At 45.4% G+C, this 17,901-nt stretch overlaps 1 protein-coding gene across 2 annotated transcripts in view; it reads left to right on the forward strand.

The window, feature by feature from the left end:
- LOC126481227 (nephrin-like) overlaps nucleotides 1-17,901 on the forward strand; it is a 667,514-nt gene that overhangs the window by 625,754 nt on the left and 23,859 nt on the right. For both annotated transcript variants that reach the window (XM_050104833.1, XM_050104834.1), the window contains exons 9-11: nucleotides 1,652-1,811; nucleotides 6,035-6,331; nucleotides 14,987-15,283. In XM_050104833.1, coding sequence (XP_049960790.1) covers nucleotides 1,652-1,811; nucleotides 6,035-6,331; nucleotides 14,987-15,283 — 754 coding nt within the window. The remainder of the gene's footprint in view (nucleotides 1-1,651; nucleotides 1,812-6,034; nucleotides 6,332-14,986; nucleotides 15,284-17,901) is intronic.

Below are 17,901 nucleotides of genomic sequence, written 5' to 3' on the forward strand. Positions count from 1 at the left end.
CAGGCATACGTTCAGTCAGGTGCTGGAAGGTTTCTTGGGGAATGGCAGCCCATCTTTCACGGAGTGCTGCACTGAGGAGAGGTATCGATGTCGGTCGGTGAGGCCTAGCACGAAGTCGGCGTTCCAAAACATCCCAAAGGTGTTCTATAGGGTTCATGTCAGGACTCTGTGCAGGACAGTCCATTACAGGGATGTTATTGTCGCGTAACCACTCCGCCACAGGCCGTGCATTATGAACAGGCGCTCGATCGTGTTGAAAGATGCAATCGCCATCCCAGAACTGCTCTTCAACAGTGGGAAGGAAGAAGGTGCTTAAAACATCAGTGTAGCTCTATCGTGTTGAAAGATGCAGTCGCCATCCCCGAATTGCTCTTCAACAGTGGGAAGCATGAAGGTGCTTAAAACATCAATGTAGGCCTGTGCTGAGATAATGCCACGCAAAACAACAATGGGTGCAAGTCCCCCCCCCCCCATGAAAAACATGACCACACCGTAACACCACTGCCTCCGAAATTTACCGTTGGCACACACGCTGCAGGTGACGTTCACGAGTCATTCGCCACCCCCTGCCATGGGATCCCCACATTGTGTACCGTGATTCGTCACTCTACACAGCGTTCTTCCATTGTTCAGTCGTTCAATGTTTACGCTCCTTACACCAAGCGAGGCGTCGCTTGGCATTTACCGGCGTGATGTGTGGCTTATGACCAGCCGCTCGACCATGAAATCAAAGTTTTCTCACCTCCGGCCTACCAGTCATAGTGGATCCTGATGCAGTTTGGAATTCCTGTGTGATGTCTGGACAGATGCTGCCTATTACACAGTACGATCCTCTTCAAGTGTTGGCGGTCTCTGTCAGTCAACAGACGAGATCGGCTGTACGCTTTTTTGCTGTATGTGTCCCTTCATGTTTCCACTTCACTATCACATTGGAAAAATTGGACATAGGGATGTTTAGGAGTGTGGAAATCTCGCACAACGACCTACGACACAAGTGACACCCAATCACCTGACCATGGTCGAAGTTTGGGAGTTCCGCGGAGCGCCACATTCTGCTCTCTCACGATGTCTAATGACCACTGATGTCGCTGATATGGAGTACCTGGCCGTAAGTGGCAGCACAAAGCACCTAACATGAAAAACGTTTGTTTTTGGGGGTGTCCGGATACTTTTGATCACATAGTGTATCTCCGGATTTGTCCAAACCATAGGACGCAGTATCGCTGCTGTACTACTTCCGCAATGTGGACCAAAACCCTGCTGAACAGGTGTAGTCATAATGTTTCGGATTAACAGTGTTTATAATTACTGAACCCACTCTCAGATGAACCCACATACGGTCCTTAGTGGCACAAGGCGACAAAATCTTGAATCCATTTTACAATTTTCTGGATGACGTGATGCCTTAATTGGGTTTCAATCCGTGCAAAACTCACACATTTTCGTACACGGATTGTTGCCACACTTCAGCTTTTCGCATCAGCTAATCTATGAATTTCCGAATTTGGTTTCCGACATGAGAAATGATTACGGTTCTGACGAACTTAGAGCGCGGTAGGTATTATTTCTACACAGCCTGTAGGATAGTAATTCACTTTCGATGCTGTTAAAAGGCCAATTGTGAAATAAAACTGTTAACTGACTTTTACAGGGCCAGCCGCTTTACAATAACGCGACGGCGGGCACAATAGTGAGCAACCAGAGCCTGGTGCTTCAGGCCGTCACGAGGGAGCGCGACGGCTTCTACACGTGTGTCGGCAGCAACCAGGAGGGCGACGGCGAGAGCAACCCCGTCCACCTGGACGTCAAGTGTAAGTGCAGGGCTGCAAAGTCCTCATCGCTTGCCTTTTACAATGCCAATCCTTCACGATCAATATACGACTATTGCTAATCACATTTCCAAAACCTGAAGTCGAGAGTTCTAAGGACACCATCATCAGCAGAAGGAGAAGACAGTCTAATGACGTCCAGTAATTCTGGATTTGCACTTGCGTACCTCGCACCAGCTCCCACTCTCCTTCCTTTCACGTGACTGTAACTACTGTTAAACAAGATCGCTATTATACAGAAGAAACAAATCCAGTCCAGCAGTAAGTCAGCACCATACGATGAATATGGTCCATACTTGCGAACACTGACGTTTCTATTCAAATATTAGGGGGTTTGAATACCGGGTGGACGTTAACGTCACTGAATTATTTGGGGACATGTCTGATGTCTTGTCTGCTCACAGCTATCATGCTATTTGTCGACGTTGCACATATACAAATTTTGCTAGTTATTTATACGGAGAGCCTATCCGTTTCTGTAAAACAATTTTACAGCTGTTGACTAACAATGACCCAGTTTTAGTCATAGTCCTCTAAATCACAACGTTCCTCATCCTCTGTAGATTCGACCTCATGCTTTCAATGTGTTTCAAACACTTGTTGTCTGTATTACTTGCAGTTCTCGCCATGGAGCGGGTTTTCGGAAGCAGGACATTTTGCTCCATTTCACTAGGAGCCTCCGACCAGAAAGCACGGTTGAAACTGGTGGATCGAGCTGACTGCATTCTGTTTTCATCAGTAGGTCTTGTTTCATCTGATGCAAAGAATCTTCAGAAATTATCGCTTTCTGTGTGTGTGCTTCTGAACGATCAGAACGCACAGACGATGAAAATCGTCAGAAATCTGTGAGTGTCTACTGAAAACACACGAATCAAACTTTGAAATTCATAACGTTTTGTATAAAATTAGTATCGTGCTTAGTAGGATATAAGCAAATGTTCTTTTCGAAAAGATTGAACTGTTAGAAAGAAACGCGGCCGTTTGAAGATTGTAATGAATGTTAAGGATGGTATAAGTTTAGACATATGAAGCGGAAAAAATAAATTATGAAAATGTGAACAATTAAACAGATGATTGTCTATGTAACAAGAAAATAAAATCGCCTCTACCGAATTACACTGGAAAACAGAAGAAACTGGTAAACCTAATACCGTGTAGGGCCCCCGCGAGCACGCAGAAGTGCCGCTACACGACGTGGCAGGATGTCTGAAAGAATGTTGGAGGGTATTCACACCATGAGTCCTGCAGGGCTGCCCATAAATTCGTAAGAGTACGAGGGGGAGGAGATCTATTCTGAACAGGCATCCAAGATATACTCAATAATGTTCACGTCTGGGGAGTTTGGTGGCCAGCGGAAGTGTTTAAACTCATAAGAGTATTCCTGGAGCCACTCTGTAGTAATTCTGGACGTTTAGGGTGTCGCATAGTCCTGCTGGAATTGCCCAAATCCGTCGGAATGCATAATGGACATGAAGGGATGCAGATGACCAGACAGGATGTGTACTTACGTGTTACCTGTCAGAGTCATATCTAGGCGTATCAAGAGTCCCATATCACCCCAATTGCGAACGCCCCACACCAATACAGAGCCTCCACCAGCTTGAATACTTCCCCGCTGACATGCAGGGTCCATGAATTCGTGAGGTTATCTCCATACCCGTACAGATCCATCCGTTCGATACAATTTTAAACGAGACTCGTCCGACCAGGCAACATGTTTCAAGTGATCAACAGTCCAGTGTCGGTGTTGGCGGGCCCGGGCGAGGCGTGAAGCTTTGTTTCGTGTAGTCATTATGGGTACACGAGCGGGCCTTCGATGATGTTTCGTTGAATGGTTGGCATGCTGAAACTTGTTGATGGCCCAGCACTGATATCTGCAGCAGTTTGCGGAAGAGTTGCACTTCGGTCACGTTGAACGGATCTCTTACGTCGTCGTTGGTGCGGTTCTTGCTGCATATTTTTCCGGTCGCAGCGATGTCGGAGATTTGATGTTTAACTATATGAAGGCAGTATCGGTTTCCGAAAGAACAGATACCATTGATGACCGTGCAGCTTCTCTAGAATGAAGTGATAATTAAATCGACACTCTAGCTGCAAACAGGAGTTGATATACATGATTATGGAGATGTTGAAAATGTGTGCCCCGACCGGGACTCGAACCCGGGAAATCCTGCTTACACAGCAGACGCTCTATCCATCTGAGACACCGAGGGCGCAGAGGATAGTGCGTCTGTAGGGACTTATCCCTTGCACGCTCCCCGTGAGACCCACATTCCCACCATGTCCACACCACTACGTTCGTCGTGCGCTTAATAGATGTTTGCCCATCACACTCATTATTTCAACATGTCCCCAATGATGTATATCAACGCCTGTTTGCAGCTAGGGTGTTGATTTAATTATCATTTCATTCTAGAGAAGCTGCACGGTCATCAATGGTATCTATTCTTTCGGAAACAGATACTACCTTCATATAGTTAAAATATGGCTTCCCGGCCATTGACCTTTCTGTGCAAACGCACACGCTATGCCCCACCTCGTACAGGCCTTGGTAGATTAATCTGCCACGAGTAATGAGTGTGATGGGCAAACATCTATTACGCGCACTACAAATGTAGTGGTGTGGACATATTAGGAATGTGGGTCTCACGAGGAGCGTGTAAGGGATAAGTGCCTGCAGGCGCACTATCCTCTGCGCCCTCGGTGACTCAGATGGATGGAGCGTCTGCCATGTCAGCAGGAGATCTCAGGTTCGAGTCCCGGTCGGGGCACACATTTTCAACATGTCCCCAGTGATGTATATCAACGCCTGTTTGTAGCTAGGGTGTCGATTTAATTATCATTTGATCTGATGTTTTACCGGTTTCCTGCCGGTACACTCGTGAAATGGTCGTACCGGAAAATCTCCACTTCATCGCTACCTCGGAGATACTGTGTCCCATCGCTCGTGCGTCGATTATAACACCACGTTCAAACTCACTTAAATCTTGATACCCTGCCATTCATTGTAGCAGCAGTAACCGATCTAACAACTATACCAGACACTTGTTGTCTTATACAGGCGTTTCCGACCGTAGCGCCCTCTTCTGCCTGTTTACGTATCTCTGTATTTGAAATGCATGCCTGTACGATTTTCTCTGGCGTTTCAGTGTATGTTAAGAAAAGGTTTTACTAACATTACACTTACATTGCCTTCGAAATTGATGTGTTGGTAAATGTGCCAACACCTTGTAGATAGAGGCGGCCTAAATGCACGCTATCTAACGCAGACGGGCGTGAATTCTGGAACAGGATAAGTATTGAATTCTAACAAGAAAAGTATGCAGCTCCTCGAATACTTAACTTTATTCGATCCTTGTGGTACATCGCTCTTGATAATACAAATAAGACTATCTTCAGATACGGTTAATGGCGCCTTGCTAGGTCGTAGCTATGGACTTAGCTGAAGGCTATTCTAACTGTCTCTCGGCAAATGAAAGAAAGGCTTCGTCAGTGTAGTCGCTAGCAAAGTCGTCGTACAACTGGGGCGAGTGCTATTCCGTATCTCGAGACCTGCCTTGTGGTGGCGCTCGGTCTGCGATCACACAGTGGCGACACGCGGGTCCGATATGTACTAAATGGACCGCGGCCGATTTAAGCTACCACCTAGCAAGTGTGGTGTCTGGCGGTGACACCACAGAAATAATAATCGTTTCCGTACAGGAAGAAAAACACATATGACCGCATCGATATTACAACAAATGCTACACATTTCATTATCTTTTCTTGCATGGGGCTCAGAGGCATATCAAATTCGTTCGCCATTTCGCCCTTCGGTGATTGTGAACTGTGAAAATTCTGTGGTATAGATTGTATTACAATTTAAAACAATTAGGCATCATATACAAGTCATCGTCACATGGTCACTCTCCGATACCACTGTATACCATGTTTTCGGCTTTCTCTGCCCAAATAACTGCGAGCCACTGTACATATTTAGTCTTCGAGAGCGACTCATTGGCGATGCTGGCCTGCTTCTCTTCCGTGTCGCGAATCGAATACTTGAAGTGAGTCGGTATTGTTCATTCTCATAGTGAACGGTTGGCGACAAAGATCCGATGTATAGCTATTTGGAAATGAAAAACAGAGGGGGTGCTGCGTCGAATAACGACTGCGTAGTCAGGGTACGTTCGTGCCTCTCACTGGCGGCGGTTTCGTGCCCGCAGTTCGGCCGGTGTGCGCCTCCGGCCAGACGCAGATGTACGGCGTGGCGCGCCAGGAGACGGCGCGCGTGTCCTGCGAGGTGGAGTCGAACCCCGGCGACGGGCTGAGCTTCAGCTGGCGCTTCAACAACTCGGCCGACTCGACCGACATCGCGGCGGCGCTGGTGGTGGTGGACCGCTCGCGCAGCGTCGCCCTCTACACGCCGCACACCGAGTTCGACTACGGCACCCTGCTCTGCTGGGCCAAGAACGACGTCGGCGAACAGAAGGCGCCCTGCGTCTTCACCCTCTTCCCGGCCGGTGAGTAATCTCAATCACCTCAGGCATACACGCCGATGGATATGTGTATATACAGTAGAGGAACGTACCATCTAAACCAGTGATTGCCTACTTGTGAGTAGCTACCCCCTGAAAGGTAAAATGAAATTTTCTGAGGGGTAAAAACTAGACTATTCGATTCTATTTCCGTCACAAAACTAATTTATTTTCAAAAGATCATTACTAGTATCACAATTTTGTAAGAGTCTAATAATGAAGTTGGATTACTTTTTTACAAGTAGTAGCATTAATGCGATGGACGTCACAAGTTCCTCGTAAAGTCCACCCAGTAAACACATATGCTGTGCTTTGTCCCGTACATATCTGATGATAAAAGTGAAAAATTTGCGTAACAAATGCTAAATATCATATCCAAATTGTAGATAATACCTGCAGTAATCCATAAATTGCTTCATTGCTATCTTCGAAACAGATAAACAAATTAATTGATAGTGCGACACAGCTGTTACTATATAAGGGCTACTACAGTACCCTGTACTATTGTTATTATTACTGTTAGTGGCTGTGGTCAGACTCAAAGCATTAACAGCCTGAAGCTCCAATTTCTGCCACTTTTGAGGTAAAGAGAGCAGCAATCACGTGATTTAGCAACAATAAGTATAGTGCACACATTTAACTTGGTTGATTTTTAATGGGGTTGCAGTGTGCAGATCAAGCAAGTGCCACAGTGGAAAAGAATAGTGCAGGGGAAATATGTTTTGTAACAGGTGTCTACCCTAAGTGTGGATAGTTACGTTTATGAGAAGAAGTTGTGAGCAGCACTTGCGGTGCTCCACGTATTCCATCGTTATTCGTTCTAAAACACACACACACACAAACTAAATATCATTCATCTTTCATCAGTTTAAAAATAAATATGTTCCTAGAAAGGTCTTTCGTTCTACAGCTTATTTAGGTGCTAAAGGTCGTTGTGGCGCCCCGTTGTATGTTCTCTAAAACTTAGAGCCGCGCTCCTTGGACTATCAGTGTGAACTTACTTGAATGCCGGATTCAGGCTCAGCTTCCCCGCAGCTCCGGTATCTTCTGCTTGCATCAAACTATTCTCCGAAGCTTCTATATTTTGAAGAAGGTGAAAATTCGTCTATTATTCCAAATTCTTATTATCTAGTCCAAATAAAGACTCTCTTAAAATTCAGTTGCTGTTAACATATTCTACATTCAAAATTCTGTGGTGTCACCGCCAGACACCACACTTGCTAGGTGGTAGCCTTTAAATCGGCCGTGGTCCGTTAGTATACGTCGGACCCGCGTGTCGCCACCATCAGTGATTGCAGACCGATCGCTGCCACACGGCAGGTCTAGAGAGATTTCCTAGCACTCGCCCAGTTGTACAACCGACTTTGCTAGCGCTAGTTCACTGACAATATACGCTCTCATTTGCCGAGACGATAGCATAGCCTTCAGCTACGTCATTTGATACGACCTAGCAAGGCACCAGTACCAGTTACTATTGATATTGTAATAATGTATCGTCCAGACCGACGTTCAACATTAATGCATTAAAGTTAACTATTCCACCAGCTACGTCCGTTTTTCTGAATTCTAATTTCCATGTCCTGTTCCAGACCTTACGCCAGCCTGCGTGAGCTAAAACGCGTGCCTTTCGGCTTCCTCTAGTAACCAGGTGTTGGCTCTCCTGCCAATCCACAACAAATTCAATACACCATTTCACTGCCACATTAAACAGTAAGCCCACTCTTTCTTAGGGCATTCGCACACGACTGAATTCAACCAAATTAAATAACATTTTTTCTCAACGATAGAATACTAATATACATGTCCGTCTGTTCGAGACCAAGTCACTATTAATAATAACCGTATTTTTTTCTTCCGTAGCCTCTCCATAACACACAACAATCACCAATGTTTTTCATGCATGAAATTCGTCCATGGAATTCTGGGCTGGAAGTTTTTCTTTTCTCTTTGCTGCAACCGAGCGCGTCACTTGTTGGCCCGGTTTTGCTCTTCTTTCTCGGTTAGCCTGCACAAATAACGTTCTACGGCAGTGTGTATGCGTTTATGCTACAACCCACTACAAAATAACGTGTGTTCGAAGAGGCTGGAACACTAGTGACTTCAGTTTTTCGTAAAATTATCGGGACACTACATGGTGACAATGCGGTCGAGAGGGGGGCAACAGACGGTGGGGGCGAGGGTGCTAGCTAATGTCCAATTGCACTCAGGGGTAATGGTCTAAAAAAGGATGGAAACCTCTGTCCCGAACCATTATATACAAACTTATTCGTAAGCATAAATACCTGACTCAGCTGTAATCCTCAGATCTGCAAGCTCACAAACACTACATAAATATTTAGACTGTTGTGTCTGTAGCCATAAATAAAATATTTCACGTAAGTTGTTTTTGACGTACCCACTGTGTACAGGTCATGAAATCATGCGGTGCCATAAATCGTACTTTTGTTTCTGTATCATCTAAATGGACTCTGAATTTAAAATAGAACAATGTTACCTTTACGTAGGTTATTATAGTAAATATACAAATTACGATATGCGCATAAGATAACATTATTCCATAGTAAAAAGAAAGAAGAATATTACAAATATAACTGTTCCTTACGGCAAGATGGAATCGTAGAAGTGTGACACACCGATAAGCGCCGCATTTGTCAGGCTTGACTGCCGGCAACATGCAGCCGGATGCCACTAAGGCTAACAGAATAATACAGAGATGTACCACCAGATGGCAGCAGTCTCATGAACTGCTGTGTTCGGATGTGGGCTGAATTGGCATCCCTTTGCTCCCAGCTTCAGGCAGTGTTGGCTTCGGTCACACAGCTTGAGACTGTTGCCAATGGGCATAACTGTGGGGGTCCGGATGGGGTTTGTTGGGGACGGCCAGCTCGTCCCACGCATCCCCCGATCGGACTACGGCTGTGGCTGCCCGAGATACTGCCAACATTGAGGCTGACCCCTCACCCGAGGTAGAGTGGGAGGTCGTCTCGAGGTGTGGCAGGGGCCGAAAGACATTCCGGAGGGCTGAACGGAAGGCCTCTCCAGTTTGTCTGACGAACCGGTTTCAGGCTCTGTCTCCAGCTGATACTGACCTTCGGCCGGACATGGCTGCTTGTCCTGTTCCAGAAGTTGCCCCTCAGTCTGGAAGATCCGGGCGGTCGCAGAGGGTGGGCTTATAGGTAGTTGGGAGCTCCAACGTCAGGTGCGTAATGGGGCCCGTTAGGGATATGGCAGCAAGAGAGGGGAAGAAAACCAATGTGCATTCCATGTGCATACCGGGGGGAGTCATTCCAGATGTTGAAAAGGTCATTCCGGATGCTATGAAGGGTACAGGGTGCACCCAACTGCAGGTGGTCGCTCATGTCGGCACCAAGGATGTGTGTCGCTATGAATCGGAGGAAATACTCTCTGGCTTCCGGCGGCTATCTGATTTGGTGATGACTGCCAGTCTCGCTAGCGGGATGAAAGCAGAGCTCACCATCTGCAGCATCGTCGACAGGACTGACTGCGGACCTTTGGTACAGAGCCGAGTGGAGGATCTGAATCAGAGGCTGAGACGGTTGTGCGACTGTGTGGGTTGCAGATTCCTCGACTTGCGCCATAGGGTGGTGGGGTTTGGGGTTCCGCTGAACAGGTCAGGAGTCTACTAACCACAGCAGGCGGCTACATGGGTAGCAGGGGTTGCGTGGCGGGGACTGGGCGGTTTTTTAGGTTAGATGGCCTTGGGCAAGTACAGAAAGGGCAACAGCCTCAAAGGGTGCGGGGCAAAATCAGGACATGCGAGGTCCAAGCAGCTATCGGTATTGTAATTGTAAACTGTCGAAGCTGCATTGGGAAAGTACCGGAACTTCAAGCGCTGATAGAAGGCACCGAAGCTGAAATCGTTACAGGTACGCAAAGCTGGCTGAAGCCAGATATAAATTCTGCTGAAATTTTTACAAAGGCAGAGATGGTGTTTAGAAAGGATAGATTGCATGCAACCCGTGGTGGCGTGTTTGTCGTTGTTAGTAGTAGTTTATACCGTAGTGAAGTACAAGTGGATAGTTCCTGTGAATTATTATGGGATGAGGTTTCACTCAACAGCTGAGCCAGGTTAATAATGGGCTCCTTTTACCGACCCTGCGACTCAGCAGCATTACTGGCAGAACAACTGAGAGATTATCTGGAATACATTTCACTTAAATTTCCTCAGCATGTTATAGTCTTAGGTGGAGATTTCAATTTACCAGATATAGACAGTGACACTCAGATGTTTACGATGGGTGGTAGGGACAGCATCGAGTGACATTATACTGAGTGCACTATCCCAAAATTACCTCGAGCAATTAAGCGGAGAACCGACTCGTGGAGACAACATCTTGGACCTACTGATAACAAACAGACCCGAAGTTTTCGACTCCGTAAGTGCAAATCAGGGAATCAGTGATCATAAGGCCGTTGCAGCATCCCTGAATATCAAAGTGAGTAGGAATATAAAAAAGGGAGAAAGGTTTATCTGTTTAGCAAGAGCAATAGAAGGCAGATTTCAGACTACCTAACAGATCAAAACGAAAATTTCTGTTCCGACACTGAAAATGTTGAGTGTTTACGAAAAAAGTTCAAGACAATCGTAAAATGCGTTTTAGACTTGCCGAATAAAACTGCGAGGGACGGGAAAAACCCACCGTGGTTCAACATAAAGTTAGGAAAATACTGCGAAAGCAAAGAGGACTTCACTGCAAGTTTAAACGCAGCCACAACCTCTCAGACAAAAAGAAGCTAAACGATGTCAAAGTTAGCGTAAGGAGGGTTATGTCTGAATCGTTAAGTGAATTCTAAAATAAAATTCTGTGTACCGACTTGACAGAAAACCCTAGAAAGTTCTGGTCTTACGTTAAATCAGTAAAGTGGCTCGAAACAGCATATCAAGACACTCTGGGATGATGATGGCATTGAAACAGAGGATGACACGCGTAAAGCTGAAATACTAAACACCTTTTTCCAAAGCTGTTTCACAGAGGAAGACCGCACTGCAGTTCCTTCTCTAAATCCTCGCACAAACGAAAAAACGGCTGACATCGAATTAAGTGTCCAAGGAATAGAAAAGCAACTGAAATCACTCAACACGGGAAAGTCCACTGGGCCTGACGGGAGACCAATTCGATACTACACACAGTACGCGAAAGAACTTGCCCCCCTTCTAACAGCCGTGCACAGCAAGTCTCTAGAGGGACGGAAGGTTCCAAATGATTGGAAAAGAGCACAGGTAGTCCCAGTCTTTAAGAAGTGCAGTCGAGCAGATGCGCTAAACTACATTCCTATATCTCTGACATCGATCTGTTGTAGAATTTTAGAACATGTTTTTTGCTCGCGTATCATGTCATTTCTGGAAACCCAGATTCTACTATGTAGGAATCAACATGGATTCCGGAAACAGCGATCGTGTGAGACCCAACTCGCTTTATTTGTTCATGAGACTCAGAAAATATTAGATACAGGCTCCCAGGTAGGTGCCATTTTCCTTGACTTCCGGAAGGCGTTCGATACAGTTTCGCACTGTCGCCTGATAAACAAGGTATTAGCGTACGGAATATCAGACCAGCTGTGTGGCTGGATTGAAGAGTTTTTCGCAAACTGAACACAGCATGTTGTTCTCAATGGAGAGACGTCTACAGACGTTAAAGTAACCTCTGGCGTGCCACAGGGGAGTGTTATGGGACCATTGCTTTTCACAATATATATAAATGACCTAGTAGATAGCGTCGGAAGTTCCATGCGGCTTTTCGCGGAAGATGCTGTAGTATACAGAGAAGTTGCATCATCAGAAAATTGCAGCGAAATGCAGGAAGATCTGCAACGGATAGGCACTTGGTGCAGGGAGTGGCAACTGACCCTTAACATAGACAAATGTAATGCATTGCGAATGCATAGAAAGAAGGATCCTTTATTGTATGATTATATGATAGCGGAACAAACACTGGTACCAGTTACTTCTGTAAAATATCTGGGAGTATGCGTGCGGAACGATTTGAAGTGGAATGATCTTATAAAATTAATTGTTGGTAAGGCGGGTGCCAGGTTGAGATCCATTGGGAGAGTCTTTAGAAAATGTAGTCCATCAACAAAGGAGGTGGCTTACGAAACACTCGTTCGACCTATACTTGAGTATTGCTCATCAGTATGGGATCCGTACCAGGTCAGGTTGACAGAGGAGATAGAGAAGTTCCAAAGAAGAGCGGCGCGCTTCGTCCCAGGGTTATTTGGTAAGCGTGATAGCGTTACGGAGATGTTTAGCAAACTCAAGTGGCAGACTCTGCAAGAGAGGCGCTCTGAATCGCGGTGTAGCTTGCTGTCCAGGTTTGTGGAGGGTGCGTTTCTGGATGAGGTATCGAATGTATTGCTTCCCCCTGCTTATACCTCCCGAGGAGATCACGAATGTATAATTAGAGAGATTCGAGCGCGCACGGAGGCTTTCCGGCAGTCATTCTTACCGCGAACCATACGCGACTGGAACAGGAAGCGGAAGTAATGACAGTGGCACGTAAAGTGCCCTCCGCTACACACCGTTTGGTGGCTTGTGGAGTATAAATGTAGATGCAGATGTAGAATAGTAATATATGTTTCCTAGGTTAATTTTTTTATAAACCTACATGTGACAGTACACGATAGAGTGAATTGTGAAACATGTAACATGAAAAACAGTAAAATTTCAGTTATATAAAATAGAAAGTACACTAGGTGAAAATACTTCGTCAATTTATAAGATCCATAAACTATTTCCATGAAGTCAGTTAATATTAAAGATCTGCTACAAGCTAAAGCAAAGACGTAAATGAGACACAAAGTAGATAAGAATAAGAGGATCTTTAAATTTTTGTATTTGTGGGGAGCAATAGCCTCCAGTCTCCAGATGCTTAATATTCGTAAACATGGTCCGTAGTACGCTCTAACGCGATGTTCATTTAATTGTGTGAGTAGCTAATTTCGACTAAGCTTCATTGTCAAGCACATTTGCAAGATCTGTATATCATATCATTTTCAAATAACTCTTAACTGCAAGTAAAAGTAGCTGTGTTCCGTCATTTTACCAAAGGATGCACACAACAGTGACACTTTTTAAGATAGTATTCTGAACTATGCTCTATGTACAACATGTTGTTGTACATACAGCAAGGTTCGCTTATTATGCTTCAATAACAAACCGTCCTCGAAATTTCGACTTGTTGCGTACGCCATTCAGCGTCCAAGGCCGGTATTTTATAACTTTCTTCTATATTAGATTTGAGACAGTAGGACTGTGTTTATAAAAACAAAAAAATGGCTCTCAGCACTATGGGACTTAACTTCTGAGGTCATCGGTCCCCTAGGACTTAGAGCTACTTAAACCTAACTAACCTAAGGACATCACACACATCCATGCCCGGGGCAGGATTCGAACCTGCGACCGTAGCGATCGCGCGGTTCCAGACTGTAGCGCCTAGAACCGCTCGGCCACTTCGGCCGGCTTGTAAAAACAAAATACCCATAATTTCCACTTTAGCTTCCACATATGACGTTTGTCAATGACAATGTTTAAGTTCACACTTGTGGTACTTTCTAAGAATAGCTAAAAACAAAATTTCAAAATGAAATTAAATGAATTTACCAATTCAGTCACCTGCAACATATGCTTGTTTTCCTTTTTAATTGGAATAGAGTGTCATTAGACACATTTATGTATCTTCATTTTAAGAAATCACTATAATTTTATCCATTAATCTAAAATGTGCCCGCTTCAGGGCATGAGCCTATCATAATGGGACAATGATAAAGGACGAACTGAGCTCGCAACACGCACCTTGACCTAGACGTATCAGTCCATTATGTCTGAAGTAAGGGAGAACATGCAACGGATACTGACAAACAGCAAGTGTACCCATGATCTTCCTTAGCGGTTCTCAGAAGTACTTCACCGTTCACTGTGAAAATAATGTGAGTGGAAGCGAGAGAACCTCACACATCTGTATCTAATATAAAATTTGCGTAGGAAAATATAAACGAACTGGGAGCATACAATAGAACACAGTATATTTAAAATTCATAGCCCGCATCTCGTGGTCGTGCGGTAGCGTTCTCGCTTCCCACGCCCGGGTTCCCGGGTTCGATTCCCGGCGGGGTCAGGGATTTTCTCTGCCTCATGTTGGCTGGGTGTTGTGTGCTGTCCTTAGGTTTGTTAGGTTTAAGTAGTTCTAAGTTCTAGGGGACTGATGACCATAGATGTTAAGTCCCATAGCGCTCAGAGCCATTTGAACCATTTTTTTTTCAAATTCATAAAGAGCGTCCACAGTTCCGTAGCAGGATAGTGCCTATGAATTTACTGCATCTACCTTTTCTCAAAGTTCCGAATGTCATCACTGAGAAAGTCCGCAGCTCGTGGTCGTGCGGTAGCGTTCTAGCTTCCCGCGCCCGGGTTTTCGGGTTCGATTCCCGGCGGGGTCAGGGATTTTCTCTGCCTCGTGATGACTGGGTGTTGTGTGATGTACTTAGGTTAGTTAGGTTTAAGTAGTTCCAAGTTCTAGGGGACTGATGACCATAGACGTTAGGTCCCACAGTGGTCAGAGCCATTTGAACCATTTTTTTTATCACTGAGAAGACACTGACAGTTTTACCTTCCTGTGGTTGCAGGTCGTCCCGACCCGCCGCACAACTGCAGCATCGTGAACCAGACAGCGGACTCTCTGCACGTCGAGTGCTCGGAGGGCTTCGACGGCGGGCTGCCGCAGGAGTTCGTGATGGAGGTGTACGACGCGGCGTCGCAGGCGCTCGTCGGCAACGTGAGCTCTCGCGCGCCCGCCTTCACCGTCAGCGGCCTGCAGCCGGGGCTCGGCTTCGACGTGGCGCTGCTCGCTGCCAACAGCAAGGGCCGCAGCCGCGCCGTCACCCTGCACGCCTACACGCTGCAGCCCGCAGAGCGGCGAGCAGGTACTGCAGTCCCCGAGCTCTCCGCAGCACGCTTGTTGCTGAATGACTTTCCACTCACACGGTTAATTTTCGTTATCAAATCCGTCTTTACACATTAGTCACAGCGGAACAAAAGTATCATCCCTGGTCACATCTTTGGGTTCATGTTTTGGCTACTGCATACACAAGAGCTGGTTTTCTGTGTCTGGAAGAAGGTTACTTTGCTCAGCCTCGAGATGTTGGGTCAAGATTTTCGCAATGCTTCTACATGGATGTCTTTCGGTGTATTAGGGAGGTTAAGGACCTGTGACTATCCATTAAGCCCGGTGTTTTCCATCACACTTCGCCAGAATCTTCTGAAAAGTTCTGGCAGGAGGCAGCACGTTCCAGAGAAGTCCTACTAGTGATAGCAGAGATTATCCAACAGAAATGTCAGCATTTTGCTGGAGAGTCTTATTTGCTGAACGATCGAAATGTTAAAACCATTTTTAATCTCTGTGAAATCTGGAGTTAGTGAGCAGCTCTCTGGGGTGCAGGAAGGAAAGATTCATCCTCCTTCTAGTGCAGAAGTGGTGTTTTGCATGTTGTGTCTATCAAGTTGGGAGTGAGTAATGCTCAGCGGTCATACATTTATTCTGCCTGTGATGAAAGCTTTGAAAGATTTTGGAAGTGGGTTCCCGAGTGCAGGAGTGGAATTCGGCTTCGTCATTTGCTGGTTTTCTAGGTAACTTTGGTGAGCGTGTGTGTACTCGGTAGAAAGAGGTCGCAGCAGAACGTTGGGCACATAGAAAGCTGAAGTTGTTGTTCAATGAAATACGCGACCTTGTTGAGGACCAGTAGAAGATAATAAATTCCACTTCTCCAATGGAAACTTAATTTGTGATGTTTTTGTTTGTCTCCGTCTCCTGTTCGACTTCAGACCTATATCCTGTTTTGCTTCCGCTGCTGAATATCGGCGTAAAATGTTAGAAACCATTTGTACATGCTGTAGGGACTGTTTTCAGTTCTCGTTATTCAATCTAGGGTTCGGATCTGAGAGTCTTTTAACAGTTACTGGATAACTTCAGGACAAATGTCATGCTGTCTCGAACTCAACGCGAGGCTGATGACCCTTATTTACACTGATTTAGAAACATAGCAACGCTGCCGATTAGTCCGTGTCCCCCAGTAAACGTTTATGAGTAAACCTGCGTAACATTACGTCGCCATGTTCGTCTCGAGCGCCTGCCGGCAGTAAGTGTGCGAAGATTCTGGACGAGAATGGGACGCAAGCTCCCAGGACGAAACTGAAGGTACGTTACAAGCCGTTGTCTAATTCCCAGTGTTGACATTAGGGCATTAAATAGAACGGACTTGTATGTCCTATTGGCACCTGGCTTATTGTCAGACAGCCGTCTTCGAAAATTTCTGAATAGTAACGGAGCGTAATATGGAAGTGCAAGTGAGTTGAGTAACTAATATCGATAGTGAGTTTGTTAAATTCCGTTACGCATACACTTTCAGAAACTTAATAGAGGATAGCTTTGCTATTCCCTACTGTTTGTTATCACTAACATAATATGCTCAAAATATTTGACATTTACCTATTTCACTATTAGTGTGGACGTTTTTCATGGTAAACGACGCATTGTAGGAGGCCGTTCTGTTGAGCGTCTTTTATTTATAGATGTTGACCGAATGCAACTGGAGAACGTCAATTTTCTCCGGTATATGTAGGAGATCTACAATCTTGAAATCCATGTTCATGTCCCATAAGTCACGTGCAATTCCAATATGCATAGAAAAATTCTTACAAGGGAACCTCCCCATCGCACCCCCCTCAGATTTAGTTATAAGTTGGCACAGTGGATAGGCCTTGAAAAAGTGAACACAGATCATTTGAGAGAACAGGAAGAAGTTGTGTGGAACTGTGTAAAAATAAGCAAAATATACAAACTAAGTAGTTCATGCGAAGATAAGCAACATCAAGGACACTGGGACCGCAAGAACGCCGTGGTCTCGTGGTGACGTGAGTAGCTGCGGAACGAAAGGTCCTTCGTTCAAATCTTCCATCGAGTGAAAAGTTTAATTTTTATTTTCAGTTTATGTGACAAACTTATGTTTTCATCACTTTTTTGGGAGTGATTATCACATCCACAAGAAAACCTAAATCGGGCAAGGTAGAAGAATCTTTTTACCCATTCACCAAGTATACAAGTTAGGTGGGTCGACAACATATTCCTGTCATGTGACGCACATGCCGTCACCAGTGTCGTATAGAATATATCAGATGTGTTTTCCTGTGGAGGAATCGGTTGCCCTATGACCTTGCGATCAAATGGTTTCGGTTCCCATTGGAGAGGCACGTCCTTTCGTCTACTAATCGCACGGTTTTGCGATTCGGTCGCAAAACACAGACACTAAACTTATTACAGTGAACAGAGACATCAATGAACGAACGGACAGATAATAACTATGCAAAAATAAAGAAAGTAAAATTTTCACTCGAGGGAAGACTTGAACCAAAGACCTCTCGTCCTGCAGCTGCTCACGCTACCACGGGACCACGGCGCTCCTGAGATCACATTGTCCATGATGTTGCCTATGTCGCCCATGGACTGCTCAGTTTGTATATTTTGCTCATTTTTTCACAGTTCCAC

Source organism: Schistocerca serialis, chromosome 5, assembly GCF_023864345.2.
Source record: "Schistocerca serialis cubense isolate TAMUIC-IGC-003099 chromosome 5, iqSchSeri2.2, whole genome shotgun sequence".
Classification (NCBI taxonomy): Eukaryota; Metazoa; Arthropoda; class Insecta; order Orthoptera; family Acrididae; genus Schistocerca; species Schistocerca serialis.